This window comes from Neolamprologus multifasciatus, chromosome 4, assembly GCF_963576455.1.
Source record: "Neolamprologus multifasciatus chromosome 4, fNeoMul1.2, whole genome shotgun sequence".
Classification (NCBI taxonomy): domain Eukaryota; kingdom Metazoa; phylum Chordata; class Actinopteri; order Cichliformes; family Cichlidae; genus Neolamprologus; species Neolamprologus multifasciatus.
This window is the reverse complement of record NC_140442.1, coordinates 10,706,882-10,724,020: the sequence shown is the minus strand read 5'-3', so window position 1 is coordinate 10,724,020 and position 17,139 is coordinate 10,706,882. Positions and strand designations below refer to the sequence as shown.

Here is a 17,139-nt window from a genome sequence, read left to right as displayed (position 1 = left end):
ACCCATTTTCTCTGTGGTAGAAAAAAGCTTTTGTGACTAAATAGGTAGATCGAGCCCAGAAACAAAGACCAAAGGAGACCTTCATAAAATTTGGAATAAAGATACAGTTTTTATTGTTGCCACTATACACTCTGTATTGTGAATGAAACCATCAATATGTGATTGAAATCCAGACTTTCAGCTTTAATTCAAGGGTTTTCACAAAAATTTTGCATTCTTTCAAATACTTTCTGCCAAAGCCTAATTTGACTTTCTTGGTCTTCAGTGCAATCAGTGGTATGGACCTTGGTGCAAACTCAGCATCTCTTGATTGTGACTTCGACAATTCCTCAAGAGTGTTAGATGTTGTAAGTTTTATTTTCTTCACCATAGAAATCATTTTTGTCAGCATGCACTTGTATTTCATTGCGTTTAAGGTTGTTTGGTGTGGCTGAGCTGGAAACACTACAATGGTCATTTCTGAAGTTTTTGCTGTTTCTTTAAAGGGCTGGTTGTGTTTTTCAGCATAATAAAGGCCTCACTTGTATACATTAATGTCTCTTTGAGTCTCATATTTAAAATTACGGCAAAAAGCTATAAAATCCTTAACTTCTTAAATCAAATTAATATATTATGTCTGAACATTTTTCATGAAATAACAAGGTAAAATACTCACCTGGCCATGAAACTGCTTATTAGTCAATTGTCCTATAATTTTTTAAGTTCTCAAACTGGGGACTTTGTATAAAAATTACTTTAATTCTAAAACAGTTCATGAAACATTTTTGTAAAACCTCTTGAATTAAAGCTGATTGGTTTGCATCCCACTGTGGTTATGTATGGAAGCAAATCCACAAAAACTGGGTCTTTGTCCTGAACATTATGTGCATGCATTTGGTTGCATGGTTTTTAATGCTCTCATTGTTATATCAGCCTGCACCACATACTTTGCTGTGGGAGTCCTTTTAGTCGTCGCATTTGTTTTTAGAAGCTGTGAGTTCAATGGATTCATTTTACATCATAATTTTTGAGCGGGATCATAACATTGGGTGTGCTTTCATTATACTCGATACACCACATAATATCTAGGTGGTTGTTGCATGACTTTTATATGTATCATTTCACTTTTGATATTGAAATTTGTTTTGCTAATAAGGTAGATATAAACTTTTACATTTTGGTGTTTTAACACTAAAATTAGTAAACTGTTGGGGATTTTTAAGTTTAACTTGTCATTAGAGATAGTTTATTTTATTCATAAACAAAGTGAAAAAGAAAACAGGGAAATTTCTGAAGTTGCTTAATATTTTATTTTGTTTAAAGCTCATTGAGACAATGGTTTAAAACAGAGCATTTCATGGGCATCTGCAGCTCTTTAGTAGTACTGTCTTCTGAGGGAGGACACCACCACTGCCAGGAACTTCTGGAAAGCTGCATGGACCTCAGCAGTGAAGTTTTTACCCAATTGAGAAGCAACCACAATGGTCAAGCAGTCACCCAGGAGCTGTGACACAACAAAACATGCTTTAGCAATCTTCAACTCGCACACACATAACAATGAAAATCAGTACCATTAATTCAATACATACCATGAAATTGTCAGGGTCCACCTGCAGTTTCTCAGAGTGCAGCGCGCTCAGCTCTGCATATGTGGCCTTGATGTTGTCCATGTTCTTCACTGCTTTTTCCAGAGCTTCCATGATGATTTTTCCATGAGCAGCAACCTTTGGATTTGTTGTGATAGCAGCAGCATTGTAGAGGTTTCCAAATCCACCAAAATACCTCTGAGTCCAGGGGTAGACAATCAAACACCTGAGGGAATATATAAATAACTGATTTGCTCTTAGTTCTAAAAGAAAGATTTACATTGTGTAATGCAAAAACTATGCCAGCTTTTTCCATTGCACATAAAGATGCTATTCAATTAACCCCAATTTCTGTATGTTAATATAAACACAAACAATGTTTCACCTGGAAAAAGCTGCTTGCCCAACGACCGCATAGTCAATCTTTGAGAAGATGTCCTGGATCGTGGTGCGCTCAAAGTCTGTCCACACAACCATTTTGTCTTGTTGAGTTTTTCACTTGTCCTGTTGGTCAGCAGGTCACCGTGTGCAGCTTTTAAAGGTCTGTTTCACTCCACCCAAAGATATGAAATTGGGTGGAGTTGGAGTGGGAGTTGACTAAACTGGTTCAGTTTAATGAACCAGTTAAACTTAAAGTTCAGCTTTAATAAACCATCAAAATGAATCAAAAATTAGTTTTAAACTTTTATTATGAACAAATTTAATCCATATTTGGATAATTGATCAAGAATCTAATTAACAATTATCTTTGTTTCTCCTTTTAATTTGTTTTGATGGTTGAAAATTTTCACAGTTAGAATTACCAGAATTACTGTGACTGGTGAGATAAGCCTTAGTCATACAGAATACATAAAATTGCTGTAGCTGTGCAAGTCTTTAATGTATGAACAATATATTTATATATTTATATAATAATTCTCCAACACATGGTACCTAATATAGATATAAATGCTTAGGAGCAGTGAGCAGCCAACTCCAGATTGTAAGTCAGTGCAATGGAAAAGAGAGCTTTTGGAGAAACTCTGGTATTTAAAGTGTCTGTAAAATTCTAATTTCTTGTTCAAAATTAAAATTGTGTATCAGTCAATCATTTTTCTTGGTATGAAGTGCCCAAATTCAACAGCAAACAGTTTCCAGATCTAAATATCTTTACTGAAGTGCGTAGGCACCGGGCTTTTGGTGCCAGAGCATGTGAAAGAAGTGACATAAAGAAATATATAATCTCAGTTAGAAAAGTAAATCAGTTTTTCTCCTTCAATATTAATTTTACATGTTAAGTATAACAAACATTTTTGTATTTTTTAAATAATTAACACAAATAGTAAATACAGAAGCTGTCAGTGTAATGTGTGAGCTTAAATTTTGAAATCAGAGATTTTGTCAGTATTTTAAAGACACCAAAAATACTAAAGCTTAATGGGAGGTCTTCATGGTGTTTAGATCTAGTAAGACGAGAACAATAAGATAAACTCATAAAGGAAACTAAGTTCACTACAGAATGTATTGTTGTTTATTTAACTAAACATAAGACCAACACTTTTTTTGTTATAGTTATGTTCATAGGCCTTATGAACTCACAACACACTTATTAATCTGAGCCTCATTAACTTTTATAATTGTATGTTTTCCTTTTCACACTTCACTGAAATGCAGGATCACCTCTACCTAAAGGGGAAATCTCAACTGTTAGCCACGTGTGAGCTCTTTTGTGCCCCCAAAAAACATTAGATAAACACAAAGATTTCCAGGAAACATTTATTGCTCTCAGGGTGGATCCACCTGTTGGAAGTTTAGATAACACAGAAACAAACATCATCCTCAAACCTTAGTTAACGTAATCGTAAGAGCCTGTACAAATGTTAGTTAACTGCAGTATTCAAATTTTAAATCAGAATCCCTTAGCCGTACAATCCACTGAAAATGTTTAGATTTAAATTACGTCTTTGAGTTTAAATGACAAAAGTTTTTAGTGCAGTGTTCAAATTTATTAGATTACCAGCCAATATGAGTTTTGTGCCACAACTGACCTAATTCCTTAAAGCATTTTTTATGTTTCTATAATGATCAAACTACCAATATGCACAAACACTTAAATTAAAATGTTAATGCCAAAATATAATTATTTTCATTATCCATAAATTTTCAAATGTACAGCTTTACAAAAAAAAGTAAAGCACAATATTATTTCTTGATTGTGATATCAAATTACAGTTACTTACTCGCCTGTTATCCTTTATTTAATCAGGTAAAAGTCTCACTGAAAAAAACAAAAGGAGAACCCTTTTAAGAGAAACCTGGCCACAAGGACATTAGAGGTTATAATATAATAAATAATAGATAACAAGTAAAGAAACAAATGGCTCATTCCATCTCAAATCAGTCAACTTTTAGAACATTTCCTGCTCAACCGTCTCCAATTTGGCCAAAAACTGTCCTTTGACCTACTTTCAAATCTTCTTTTGAAATCTACATGTTTGAACATGAATATCTCCAATTAATGTTAAAACATTTACAGATAAAAGCCTGAAAATGGAATAAAATAGAATCAGGATCTGCCAGATCTTTGAGACAGATACAAAAAAAAAAGTCTGAGTTAGTTGAAATATACACACAACAAAAAAAAAAAATGTCCAGCACTCCTGCAAAGCCTGATATTTGAGTACATATTAATTGAAAACTTCAAATGGCTAAAAAATAACTAGTGATGATTTCCAAAAGATTTGAAGTTAATGTAATACATGTTGTACTCTAATCATAACTTAGTATAAAATTGTTAAATATGTTCTAAAATGTCATTGTTGATAGATTTCATTGAGGGTCGTTCCATCACTAATCTTCACATTTATAGAACCTTTACTGTTAAACCACCTACAATTTGAATAGAAAAATATTATATGCTTCAAGGTTTGGACATATCATGATTGCTGTACAATCTTAGCTTTATATATAAAATACTTTAAGTTATATATGTTTGTTGCTTCTTAGTATATTTTAACCCAAATTATTGATGGCACTAAGTTTCAGCATAATATGTAATTAGAAAATTTCTTCAAAATATAAAATATTACATGCACATATTTAACAAAATTGTTTTCTCAGTTATAAATTGAGCATTATCTGGAAATTCCAGAATTTTGAGCTTGTGATATTTATTTAGTCCAGCATGAAAGTTATATGAAAATGGGATTTTCTTCATTTTTGTGAATAAGAATCTAGTGTTAAGAAGTATTCTGTGTTTATTTTAGTGTTATTGTTTAGTTTTTTATTAGTGTGTGCTCCAACACAGAACTTTACAGGACATTTTTTTCATATTTTATTAGCCAATGCTCTGAAAAATATCTGTCCCAAATTATCAATTCTGATTCATTTTGATAAGAAAGGACAGTGAAAATTGCAGGCTTTAGCAAGAAAAATGTCATGAAAGTGCCCTTTGGGGAAAGAATTTCAATATACAGTATATACTACATAAAAACTTACTTAATACATAAAACCTACATAAAAACTTACTTGATATATGAACGTAAAATTACCAGCAATCAGTATATACTGTATATTGAAACTTTGGACCAAAAAGTTTTTATATAAACAGGGGAAAGCGGAACTGGAAACTAGATGGTGAAGTTTTTAATATATAAAGCTAAAATTTCACAGCAATTGTAATATGTGTCCAAACTTTGAACTATAACATTTTAATGCAAACTGGAGAAGGTTGAACAGAAAATGTTATAAAAATGTGATGATTTGAGTTTGGACTGACCCAGGTCTTGAAAATTAAAAATATGCGCACATGTAACAAAATTACTTTCTGAGGTATAATTACAGTATCATCTGAAAACTCTATTATATTTATCGATCTATATTTTATTGTATTTGGACAGGACAACCTACTGATATTGTTGTTCTTGTGGTACAAGTTATATTGAAAATGGCATTTTCCTAATTTTTGAAGTTTTTAATTAATGTGTGCTCAAATATGGGACTTGCATGAGTACTGGAGTTTTTTGTTGTTGTTGTTGTTTTTCTTTTGTTTTGGAACTAGCTCACACATTTTGTGATGTATCTGTCTCAATTTCAGGATCTGTATTAATTGTGATTTTAAGAAAGACCAGTGAACATTTCAGGATTCTATCTTTGATAGTCTTTGAAAGATTCATGTTCTAACACTGCTGCAGATTTCAATGTATGAAAAATTGTAGAGCAGAAGCCTTGATTTGAGACGGTTTGACCCCAAAACAACTGATATTGCATTCAGACGTGAGCACTAACATGCAAATCATATCCAACAAGAGATCATTACAAAAGTGAAATTAAAAGCAGTCATACTGACCAAAAAGGTATTTTCTCACTCCATTAAATTGATTGTTTTTATTATTATATTTTTTTAACCTGTTTGTGAAATAGGTTAAAAAATAAATATCTAAATAAATGTATGCCTCACCTTAAAAACTGAATTGTCTATCAAAATGTATCATTTCTCAAGATAAACAGTTATTAAATCAGTCGAAATCAAAAACACAATTTAATTTGTTAATGTAGGCTATAGACTAACAGATATTTAAATTTGAGGTATTTATAAAAGTATGTTACTTTGTGGTTCTTTTCTTCAGAAATACATTTCTCTTTTCAACTCTTTGGTTTGATTTATTTATTTATTTTTCCATTGTGTGCACTTTAATTAAGTGAACACCATTGAGACATCTTTAATGATTTACTCTTTTTCTTTAGTAGTTTTTGACGCTAGCATGACAATTGGTTTACCGTTTATCTCACAAAAGGCGTTACATGTCACTGTGGGCCTGTCCAGGTTGCTATCTCTGAGGTGTGCCGGGTGTGTCCCTTTACTGTTCTACATATAAAAGCCTAAAGCGTTTCTGGTGGTCAAGACAACTTCAAACAGAAATCCAACAGACAAGATGAGTCTTTCTGCTAAGGACAAGAACACAGTCAAAGCCTTTTGGGCTAATGTGGCTGGCATGGAGGAGGACATTGGCTGTGATGCTGTCTCCAGGTAAATATGGATTAAGACTTACGACCTCAAATGGACTGCTTAAACCTGCTCCTGCGTTTTCTATGTACTGTTCTGTGTACTTATTGTACATTTTTTTATCCAGGATGCTGACAGTGTACCCTCAGACCAAGATTTATTTCTCCCACTGGAAGGACCTGAGCCCCGGCTCTGCCCCGGTGAGGAAGCACGGAGCAACCGTGATGACTGCAGTTACTGATGCTGTCAGCAAAATTGACGATCTCACCGGTGGTCTTCTGAGCCTCAGTGAGCTGCACGCCTTCACTCTGAGAGTGGACCCTGCTAACTTCAAGGTACTGACATACAATAAATTCTGAAAGTGGTCCTGATTTCGTTGTGTTTTTTTTATGAAGGTTTAGTTGCAGTTTCTTTGTTTCTAAGCTTAATGTACATTTAATGTTTAACTTCTTGTAGCAGTACTGAATACTGAATCGCAGCATTCAAATAAACAGAGATTATTAACCCTGGCATGCATTTTCTAACAGCGTGGTGTTTTTTTTTAAAATGTGATCTTCATCTTTTCACAGGTTCTTGCTCACAACCTCCTCGTGGTTCTGGCCATCGTGTTCCCCAACAATTTCACTCCTGAGGTCCACGTGGCGATGGACAAGTTTCTGGCTGCTGTGGCTCGTGCATTGTCTGAGAAATACCGCTAGAGTGTACACATGAGCAGATGTCTCAATTTGAATAATGAAAAATAATAATAAAATTAAAATCAAACTGTTGTGATTATTTTTATATTTTTCTGGTGTTTGCAAACAATAAGTTAAAAGGATTTAAAAGCTTTCTATTTCAGGTCAACAACACATTGGCCCACATCTACATCCATTTTTTAAGAGATGTAGACTGACTCTAACCTTTGGTATGATTATAAATACTTGGCTGTTTGTAGGGGAGATAAGAAGATTTTGCAAAAATGTAGTACGACTTGACAAAAACCAAGCAGGAGTTTTCCTTGTTGTTTACAGTTGTTTAGTTCTTCCCCTAAGCTTATAACATATCTGAAGCTACATACATAGACATAGAGAAGTCCACTGAAAACTTGAAGTAAAATCAAGATCTGAATTTTTGTCCTGCGTTGAATCAGAGCAGTTGGGACACTTTTACTTGACTTTCAAATTCTGAAGTGGTTTCTCTTTTCTATAGTTATTTATAGCGATTCACATAATAATTATTATTATTTTCCACTTATCCTTGACAGTGTAGTGGGTGGGGCTGGATCCTATCTCAGCTACCACAGGGCGATATCACAGTCTGGCTGAGAACCAGACTGTGTGGAATGAGGAAGAGGACCCAAGCACAGACACGCAAGAACAAAACTTAATTTTAATAGAAAACAAGCTGTTTATTTAGGCTGGCAAAAAAAAAAATTACAAAGAAAGGGCATGGGTAAAACTAAACAATAACCTAAACTGGGTGAACTAAAATTAAAACATGAAAAAGCATTAAACATGGAGTCCTGGCATGGATACACGGAAAGACCTGGAATCATGACGTGAACTTAGCAGTCAACCCGACGACAAATAACTGGAAACACCTGAGGTTATCTGAGGAAGTGGAAACACAATTTAAATTTTATTTATTTAGCGCCAAATCACAACAAAAGTTGCCTCAAGGCGCTTTATATTGTACAGTAAACACGTTGAACATAGGAACACAAGATAAAAATAAAAGAAGAAACATAATTAGATGCAGACATGACAACAAGAACTTGACAACACAAGACACGCAGACATGAAACACATGAAGGGCAAAGGAGACTTAATACAGGGGTTGAAGACACAAAGGGGAATCGAATAAAAAAAGTCTATAATGGCAACCTAGGCATAATAGAAATAAACTTAGAAAACCTAAAGGACTAAAGCCGGCGTATTCAGAGAGAACCCACGCAAACACGGGGAGAACATGCAGACACACAAAGAAAGGCTCCAGCTAGGTGGCAGAATCAAACTCAGCGCTAATCACCGCACCACTGCGCTGCCATTGATGCATGACTGTTATCTGTTAAGTGGACAATTACTGAAATTAATAAAGAAATATCATTTAATCACAGAAACACTGGACACTAAGTTATTTCCATTAGATAAAACAATCATTTTCAAACAAAACAATACATTAACCCATTTTCTCTGTGGTAGAAAAAAGCTTTTGTGACTAAATAGGTAGATCGAGCCCAGAAACAAAGACCAAAGGAGACCTTCATAAAATTTGGAATAAAGATACAGTTTTTATTGTTGCCACTATACACTCTGTATTGTGAATGAAACCATCAATATGTGATTGAAATCCAGACTTTCAGCTTTAATTCAAGGGTTTTCACAAAGAATTTGCATTCTTTCAAATACTTTCTGCCAAAGCCTAATTTGACTTTCTTGGTCTTCAGTGCAATCAGTGGTATGGACCTTGGTGCAAACTCAGCATCTCTTGATTGTGACTTCGACAACTCCTCAAGAGTGTTAGATGTTGTAAGTTTTATTTTCTTCACCATAGAAATCATTTTTGTCAGCATGCACTTGTATTTCATTGCGTTTAAGGTTGTTTGGTGTGGCTGAGCTGGAAACACTACAATGGTCATTTCTGAAGTTTTTGCTGTTTCTTTAAAGGGATGGTTGTGCTTTTCAGCATAATAAAGGCCTCGCTTGTATACATTAATGTCTCTTTGAGTCTCATATTTAAAATTACGACAAAAAGCTATAAAATTCTTGACTTCTTAAATCAAATTAATATATTATGTCTGAACATTTTTCATGAAATAACAAGGGAAAAGACTCACCTGGCCATGAAACTGCTTATTAGTCAATTGTCCTATAATTTTTTAAGTTCTCAAACTGGGGACTTTGTATAAAAATTACTTTAATTCTAAAACAGTTCATGAAACATTTTTGTAAAACCTCTTGAATTAAAGCTGATTGATTTGCATCCCACTGTGGTTATGTATGGAAGCAAATCCACAAAAACTGGGTCTTTGTCCTGAAGATTATGTGCATGCATTTGGTTGCATGGTTTTTAATGCTCTCATTGTTATATCAGCCTGCACCAAAAAATTTGCTGTGGGAGTCCTTTTAGTCGTCGCATTTGTTTTTACAAGCTGTGTGTTCAATGGATTCATTTTACATCATAATTTTTGAGTGGGATCATAACATTGGGTGTGCTTTCATTATACTCGATACACCACATAATATCTAGGTGGTTGTTGCATGACTTTTATATGTATCATTTCACTTTTGATATTGAAATTTATTTTGCTAATAAGGTAGATATAAACTTTTACATTTTGGTGTTTTAACACTAAAATTAGTAAACTGTTGGGGATTTTTAAGTTTAACTTGTCATTAGAGATAGTTTATTTTAATCATAAACAAAGTGAAAAAGAAAACAGGGAAATTTCTGAAGTTGCTTAATATTTTATTTTGTTTAAAGCTCATTGAGACAAGGGTTTAAAACAGAGCATGTGACGGGCATCTGCAGATCTTTAGTAGTACTGTCTTCTGAGGGAGGACACCACCACTGCCAGGAACTTCTGGAAAGCTGCATGGACCTCAGCAGTGAAGTTTTTACCCAATTGAGAAGCAACCACAATGGTCAAGCAGTCACCCAGGAGCTGTGACACAACAAAACATGCTTTAGCAATCTTCAACTCGCACACACATAACAATGAAAATCAGTACCATTAATACAATACATACCATGAAATTGTCAGGGTCCACCTGCAGTTTCTCAGAGTGCAGCGTGCTCAGCTCTGCATATGTGGCCTTGATGTTGTCCATGTTCTTCACTGCTTTTTCCAGAGCTTCCATGATGATTTTTCCATGAGCAGCAACCTTTGGATTTGTTGTGATAGTAGCAGCATTGTAGAGGTTTCCAAATCCACCAAAATACCTCTGAGTCCAGGGGTAGACAATCAAACACCTGAGGGAATATATAAATAACTGATTTGCACTTAGTTCTAAAAGAAAGATTTACATTGTGTAATGCAAAAAATATGCCAGCTTTTTCCATTGCACATAAAGATGCTATTCAATTAACCCCAATTTCTGTATGTTAATATAAACACAAACAATGTTTCACCTGGAAAAAGCTGCTTGCCCAACGACCGCATAGTCAATCTTTGAGAAGATGTCCTGGATCGTGGTGCGCTCAAAGTCTGTCCACACAACCATTTTGTCTTGTTGAGTTTTTCACTTGTCCTGTTGGTCAGCAGGTCACCGTGTGCAGCTTTTAAAGGTCTGTTTCACTCCACCCAAAGATATGAAATTGGGTGGAGTTGGAGTGGGAGTTGACTAAACTGGTTCAGTTTAATGAACCAGTTAAACTTAAAGTTCAGCTTTAATAAACCATCAAAATGAATCAAAATTTAGTTTTAAACTTTTATTATGAACAAATTTAATCCATATTTGGATAATTGATCAAGAATCTAATTAACAATTATCTTTGTTTCTCCTTTTAATTTGTTTTGATGGTTGAAAATTTTCACCGTTAGAATTACCAGAATTACTGTGACTGGTGAGATAAGCTTTAGTCATACAGAATACATAAAGTTGCTGTAGCTGTGTAAGTCTTTAATGTATGAACAATATATTTATATATTTATATAATAATTCTCCAACACATGGTACCTAATATAGATATAAATGCTTAGGAGCAGTGAGCAGCCAACTCCAGATTGTAAGTCAGTGCAATGGAAAAGAGAGCTTTTGGAGAAACTCTGGTATTTAAAGTGTCTGTAAAATTCTAATTTCTTGTTCAAAATTAAAATTGTGTATCAGTCAATCATTTTTCTTGGTATGAAGTGCCCAAATTCAACAGCAAACAGTTTCCAGATCTAAATATCTTTACTGAAGTGCGTAGGCACCGGGCTTTTGGTGCCAGAGCATGTGAAAGAAGTGACATAAAGAAATATATAATCTCAGTTAGAAAAGTAAATCAGTTTTTCTCCTTCAATATTAATTTTACATGTTAAGTATAACAAACATTTTTGTATTTTTTAAATAATTAACACAAATACGTAAATACAGAAGCTGTCAGTGTAATGTGTGAGCTTAAATTTTGAAATCAGAGATTTTGTCAGTATTTTAAAGACACCAAAAATACTAAAGCTTAATGGAAGGTCTTCATGGTGTTTAGATCTAGTAAGACGAGAACAATAAGATACACTCATAAAGGAAACTAAGTTCACTACAGAATGTATTGTTGTTTATTTAACTACACATAAGACCAACACTTTTTTTTATAGTTATGTTCATAGGCCTTATGAACTCACAACACACTTATTAATCTGAGCCTCATTAACTTTCATAATTGTATGTTTTCCTTTTCACACTTCACTGAAATGCAGGATCACCTCTATCTAAAGGGGAAATCTCAACTGTTAGCCACGTGTGAGCTCTCCTGTGCTCCCAAAAAACATTAGATAAACACACAGATTTCCAGGAAACATTTATTGCTCTCAGGGTGGATCCACCTGTTGGAAGTTTAGATAACACAGAAACAAACGTCATCCTCAAACCTTAGTTAACGTAATCGTAAGAGCCTGTACAAATGTTAGTTAACTGCAGTATTCAAATTTTAAATCAGAATCCCTTAGCCGTACAATCCACTGAAAATGTTTATATTTAAATTACGTCTTTGAGTTTAAATGACAAAAGTTTTTAGTGCAGTGTTCAAATTTATTAGATCACCAGCCAATATGAGTTTTGTGCCACAACTCACCTAATTTCTAAAAGCATTTTTTATGTTTCTATAATGGTCAAACCACCAATATGTACAAACACTTAAATTAAAATGTTAATGCCAAAATATAATTCTTTTCATTATCCATAAATTTTCAAATGTACAGCTTTACAAAAAAAAGTAAAGCACAATATTATTTCTTGATTGTGATATCAAATTACAGTTACTTACTCGCCTGTTGTCCTTTATTTAATCAGGTAAAAGTCTCACTGAAAAAAACAAAAGGAGAACCCTTTTAAGAGAAACCTGGCCACATGGACAGTAGAAGTTATAATATAATAAATAATAGATAACAAGTAAAGAAACAAATGGCTCATTCCATTTCATATAACTTTCATGCTTAGTCCAGCATGAAAGTTATATGAAAATGGGATTTTCTTCATTTTTGTGAATAAGAATCTAGTGTTAAGAAGAATTCTGTGTTTATTTTAGTGTCATTGTTTAGTTTTTTATTAGTGTGTGCTCCAACACAGAACTTTACAGGACATTTTTTTCATATTTTATTAGCCAATGCTCTGACAAATATCTGTCCTATCAATTCTGATTCATTTTAATAAGAAAGGACAGTGAGAATTGCAGGCTTGCAATTGCAGGCTTGCAATCGCAGGCGGGGCGCGGGGGGCCCTCGGGCCTGCGGCTCGGTTCACTCTGGCACAGCTGGCTGCCGGCGGAGCCAGCGGGCACGCCGGTGCAGCTCCCTCTAGCTTCTGCCCGGTGGCTACTGGGTGACCCCTCGTCTGGGGATCCTCAGCCCTTCCCATGAGGGTGGCACGGATGCCCCTCCGGTGGTCCTCCTTGGGCTCTTGCACTCTGGGGCCTCTGGATGTCTGGGGCCTGGATCTCCTCCATGCCTGCTTCATGCCCTGGGGGACAAGGCTATGGCTCTCTACATCCTCTTGCAGACCATTACATGGGGAAACCATTTGAATACAAGCGCGCCGATCCACACAGGTGTGCACACGGGTGTTCACTGTTTGTAGACTTAAATCACACCTTTCTTGGCTGCTACTTCAAAGCACATTGTGCGCTGTCTGTCCTGCGTGCTGCACAACAACATTCAATATTTAGTATTTACTGCTGTTTACACTTAGTTAGATTAATGCGATGGTGTTGTGTTTAGTATGTTGCCTTGTTTTTTTTTTTTGCTTGTTTTCTATTCTTTTTCTCTCAACAGGTGATCCAGGAGATATTTTTTCCCCCTTTCTCACTGTCCCTCTCCCCTTCTGTTTTTCTTTTCCTTCCTCTTTCTTTCTCCCTTTCCTATCCCTCACTCATGTCTGTCCCGTCTGTAACAACTGAAAATAAAATAAAATAAATAATAAAAACAAAGGTCGATCAAATGGACCAATACGGCAATGCCATGATGATCCATTTGGCAAAATAAATCCATTAGGTATCCTTGTTGGTCTTCAGACAACAATTCTGACGGCTAAAGAACCAAATGGGACAGGCAAAAAAAAAAAAAAAAAAGAGAATTGCAGGCTTTAGCAAGAAAAATGTCATGAAAGTGCCCTTTGGGGAAAAAAAAACCTATATAAAAACTTACTTGATATATGAACCTAAAATTACCAGCAATCAGTATTGAAACTTTGGAAACAGGGGAAAGCGGAACTGGAAACTAGATGGTGAAGTTTTTAATATATAAAGCTAAAATTTCACAGCAATTGTAATATGTGTCCAAACTTTGAACTATAACATTTTAATGCAAACTGGAGAAGGTTGAACAGAAAATGTTATAAAAATGTGATGATTTGAGTTTGGACTGACCCAGGTCTTGAAAATTAAAAATATGCGCACATGTAACAAAATTACTTTCTGAGGTATAATTACAGTATCATCTGAAAACTCTATTATATTTATCGATCTATATTTTATTGTATTTGGACAGGACAACCTACTGATATTGTTGTTCTTGTGGTACAAGTTATATTGAAAATGGCATTTTCCTAATTTTTGAAGTTTTTAATTAATGTGTGCTCAAATATGGGACTTGCATGAGTACTGGAGTTTTTTGTTGTTGTTTTTCTTTTGTTTTGGAACTAGCTCACACATTTTGTAATGTATCTGTCTCAATTTCAGGATCTGTATTAATTGTGATTTTAAGAAAGACCAGTGAACATTTCAGGATTCTATCTTTGATAGTTTTTGAAAGATTCATGTTCTAACACTGCTGCAGATTTCAATGTATGAAAAATTGTAGAGCAAAAGCCTTGATTTGAGACGGTTTGACCATAAAACAACTGATATTGCATTCAGACGTGAGCACTAACATGCAAATCATATCCAACAAGAGATCATTACAAAAGTGAAATCAAAAGCAGTCATACTGACCAAAAAGGTATTTTCTCACTCCATTAAATTGATTGTTTTTATTATTATATTTTTTAACCTGTTTGTGAAATAGGTTAAAAAATAAATAACTAAATAAATGTATGCCTCACCTTAAAAACTGAATTGTCTATCAAAATGTATCATTTCTCAAGATAAACAGTTATTAAATCAGTCTAAATCAAAAACACAATTTAATTTGTTAATGTAGGCTATAGACTAACAGATATTTAAATTTGAGGTATTTATAAAAGTATGTTACTTTGTGGTTCTTTTCTTCAGAAATACATTTCTCTTTTCAACTCTTTTGTTTGATTTATTTATTTATTTATTTTTCCATTGTGTGCACTTTCATTAAGTGAACACCATTGAAACATCTTTAATGATTTACTCTTTTTCTTTAGTAGTTTTTGACGCTAGCATGACAATTGGTTTACCGTTTATCTCACAAAAGGCGTTACATGTCACTGTGGGCCTGTCCAGGTTGCTATCTCTGAGGTGTGCCGGGTTTGTCCCTTTACTGTTCTACATATAAAAGCCTAAAGCGTTTCTGGTGGTCAAGACAACTTCAAACAGAAATCCAACAGACAAGATGAGTCTTTCTGCTAAGGACAAGAACACAGTCAAAGCCTTTTGGGCTAATGTGGCTGGCATGGAGGAGGACATTGGCTGTGATGCTGTCTCCAGGTAAATATGGATTAAGACTTACGACCTCAAATGGACTGCTTAAACCTGCTCCTGCGTTTTCTATGTACTGTTCTGTGTACTTATTGTACATTTTTTTATCCAGGATGCTGACAGTGTACCCTCAGACCAAGATTTATTTCTCCCACTGGAAGGACCTGAGCCCCGGCTCTGCCCCGGTGAGGAAGCACGGAGCAACCGTGATGACTGCAGTTACTGATGCTGTCAGCAAAATTGACGATCTCATCGGTGGTCTTCTGAGCCTCAGTGAGCTGCACGCCTTCACTCTGAGAGTGGACCCTGCTAACTTCAAGGTACTGACATACAATAAATTCTGAAAGTGGTCCTGATTTCATTGTGTTTTTTTATGAAGGTTTAGTTGCAGTTTCTTTGTTTCTAAGCTTAATGTACATTTAATGTTTAACTTCTTGTAGCAGTACTGAATACTGAATCGCAGCATTCAAATAAACAGAGATAATTAACCCTGGCATGCATTTTCTAACAGCGTGGCGGTTTTTTTTTAAATGTGATCTTCATCTTTTCACAGGTTCTTGCTCACAACCTCCTCGTGGTTCTGGCCATCGTGTTCCCCAACGATTTCACTCCTGAGGTCCACGTGGCGATGGACAAGTTTCTGGCTGCTGTGGCTCGTGCATTGTCTGAGAAATATCGTTAAAGTGTACACATGAGCAGATGACTGACAGCAGCATGAGATTGAATTCTTACTGTCAAACTGAATTTGAATAAAAAAGGAAACAAAACCAATCAAACTGTTGTGGTTATTTTTGTGATCTAGCAAATGTTTTTTGTTTAGACAATAGATTAAAAGCATTACAAGTTTAGATCAATGGCAGGTGAAGATAAGTCGTCCTGAATGAATTCATTTGGGTCATGTAAACAGACACTTAAATTGTTGAATATTTATAATTTTTTTCTGTCTGTTTTAATTTTATTTTACAGTCAAACTCTGCAGCGAACTATTTCTCCTAAACATGACTAGTCTATAGTTATTAGTAGGAAATTATTAGTTATTAATTATACTATCATCACATTTCCAAAGTCAGAAAAAAAATTGTATTTGTTGAACAAAAAAATTAACAAACAATTATTTTTTAAAAGAATAACCTGTCTTAAGGTTTCTTAAGCAATGTGTGATGGCTGCATGCAACCACACAATTGAAATACTTGGGTAATATTCATTTGATCTTTTTGTCTTACGTTTACATTGTGCTTTAAACCTTCTGTGATCATAAGTTAACCAATTTAATACTTAATGCATGACAGCACTAAGCTATAGTCCAAACGGTGGCACAGACTCTGTTTTGCATTGTTTGTTGTTTTATATGAGTATGTGTTATATTAACAACACGTTCTCACTCCCAAAGCGTAACATTTCACGCTACGTGACAAATCATCAAGAGCTGTTTTCCCATTTGGGCAGGTCAGTTTGTTGAGTTATGTTCCGCTTGGTTCTTAAAAAAAGTTTTGTTTTGTCATTTTTAATTTTTGTAATCATTTTGTGTTTTTGGGGGTACAATAAAGCCCATTTTTTTGAAGATTACATTTGTGCCTGTGTGTTCTTGGCTGCTTGGTTCATGATACAATGACTCAAGCATGTAATGTCACTTCCATATTAGTTGGGACAAACATAAAAATTTAAAAAATGTGCAGTTTTGCCTTTGTACACCAACACACTGGATTCAAAACAAGAAAGTGCAGGCTTTCTCTCAGCTTTTTTTTTAAAAGAATGAATGCACTGACCAACTCAGAAACACCAGAACAAAAAAGGACAAGTGCATAATCACT

General features: G+C 34.7%; 4 protein-coding genes across 4 annotated transcripts; 2 read left to right on the top strand and 2 right to left on the bottom strand.

The window, feature by feature from the left end:
* Positions 1 to 1,335: 1,335 nt before the first annotated feature.
* On the bottom strand, positions 1,336 to 2,254 carry LOC146519827 (hemoglobin subunit beta-like). The gene is made up of 3 exons (XM_085157941.1): positions 1,951 to 2,254; positions 1,569 to 1,791; positions 1,336 to 1,483 (listed from the first exon to the last, which is right to left on the bottom strand). The coding sequence occupies exons 1-3, from the start codon at positions 2,040 to 2,042 to the stop codon at positions 1,355 to 1,357; spliced, it is 444 nt and encodes a 147-aa protein (XP_085014067.1). The 5' UTR covers positions 2,043 to 2,254; the 3' UTR covers positions 1,336 to 1,354.
* A 4,104-nt stretch (positions 2,255 to 6,358) lies between these two features.
* Positions 6,359 to 7,311, top strand: LOC146519826 (hemoglobin subunit alpha-2-like). Its single transcript, XM_085157948.1, has 3 exons — positions 6,359 to 6,573; positions 6,677 to 6,884; positions 7,119 to 7,311. Exons 1-3 carry the CDS (start codon positions 6,479 to 6,481, stop codon positions 7,245 to 7,247), a joined length of 432 nt encoding a protein of 143 aa, XP_085014074.1. The 5' UTR covers positions 6,359 to 6,478; the 3' UTR covers positions 7,248 to 7,311.
* Positions 7,312 to 9,914: 2,603 nt separating this feature from the next.
* On the bottom strand, positions 9,915 to 10,904 carry LOC146519825 (hemoglobin subunit beta-like). Its single transcript, XM_085157940.1, has 3 exons — positions 10,660 to 10,904; positions 10,278 to 10,500; positions 9,915 to 10,192 (listed from the first exon to the last, which is right to left on the bottom strand). Exons 1-3 carry the CDS (start codon positions 10,749 to 10,751, stop codon positions 10,064 to 10,066), a joined length of 444 nt encoding a protein of 147 aa, XP_085014066.1. The 5' UTR covers positions 10,752 to 10,904; the 3' UTR covers positions 9,915 to 10,063.
* A 4,273-nt stretch (positions 10,905 to 15,177) lies between these two features.
* LOC146519824 (hemoglobin subunit alpha-2-like) lies at positions 15,178 to 16,102 on the top strand. The gene is made up of 3 exons (XM_085157950.1): positions 15,178 to 15,336; positions 15,440 to 15,647; positions 15,881 to 16,102. The coding sequence occupies exons 1-3, from the start codon at positions 15,242 to 15,244 to the stop codon at positions 16,007 to 16,009; spliced, it is 432 nt and encodes a 143-aa protein (XP_085014076.1). The 5' UTR covers positions 15,178 to 15,241; the 3' UTR covers positions 16,010 to 16,102.
* Positions 16,103 to 17,139: the final 1,037 nt, after the last annotated feature.

Excerpts from the sequence above, each read along its gene's own strand:
- LOC146519824 (XM_085157950.1), top strand. The coding sequence starts at position 15,242 with ATGAGTCTTTCTGCTAAGGACAAGAACACAGTCAAAGCCTTTTGGGCT. Across the intron at positions 15,337-15,439 it reads GGCTGTGATGCTGTCTCCAG|GATGCTGACAGTGTACCCTC; the intron begins GTAAATATGGAT and ends TTTTTTATCCAG. Across the intron at positions 15,648-15,880 it reads TGGACCCTGCTAACTTCAAG|GTTCTTGCTCACAACCTCCT; the intron begins GTACTGACATAC and ends ATCTTTTCACAG.
- LOC146519825 (XM_085157940.1), bottom strand. The coding sequence starts at position 10,751 with ATGGTTGTGTGGACAGACTTTGAGCGCACCACGATCCAGGACATCTTC. Across the intron at positions 10,501-10,659 it reads GGGCAAGCAGCTTTTTCCAG|GTGTTTGATTGTCTACCCCT; the intron begins GTGAAACATTGT and ends ATATTCCCTCAG. Across the intron at positions 10,193-10,277 it reads TGGACCCTGACAATTTCATG|CTCCTGGGTGACTGCTTGAC; the intron begins GTATGTATTGTA and ends GTTGTGTCACAG.
- LOC146519827 (XM_085157941.1), bottom strand. The coding sequence starts at position 2,042 with ATGGTTGTGTGGACAGACTTTGAGCGCACCACGATCCAGGACATCTTC. Across the intron at positions 1,792-1,950 it reads GGGCAAGCAGCTTTTTCCAG|GTGTTTGATTGTCTACCCCT; the intron begins GTGAAACATTGT and ends ATATTCCCTCAG. Across the intron at positions 1,484-1,568 it reads TGGACCCTGACAATTTCATG|CTCCTGGGTGACTGCTTGAC; the intron begins GTATGTATTGAA and ends GTTGTGTCACAG.
- LOC146519826 (XM_085157948.1), top strand. The coding sequence starts at position 6,479 with ATGAGTCTTTCTGCTAAGGACAAGAACACAGTCAAAGCCTTTTGGGCT. Across the intron at positions 6,574-6,676 it reads GGCTGTGATGCTGTCTCCAG|GATGCTGACAGTGTACCCTC; the intron begins GTAAATATGGAT and ends TTTTTTATCCAG. Across the intron at positions 6,885-7,118 it reads TGGACCCTGCTAACTTCAAG|GTTCTTGCTCACAACCTCCT; the intron begins GTACTGACATAC and ends ATCTTTTCACAG.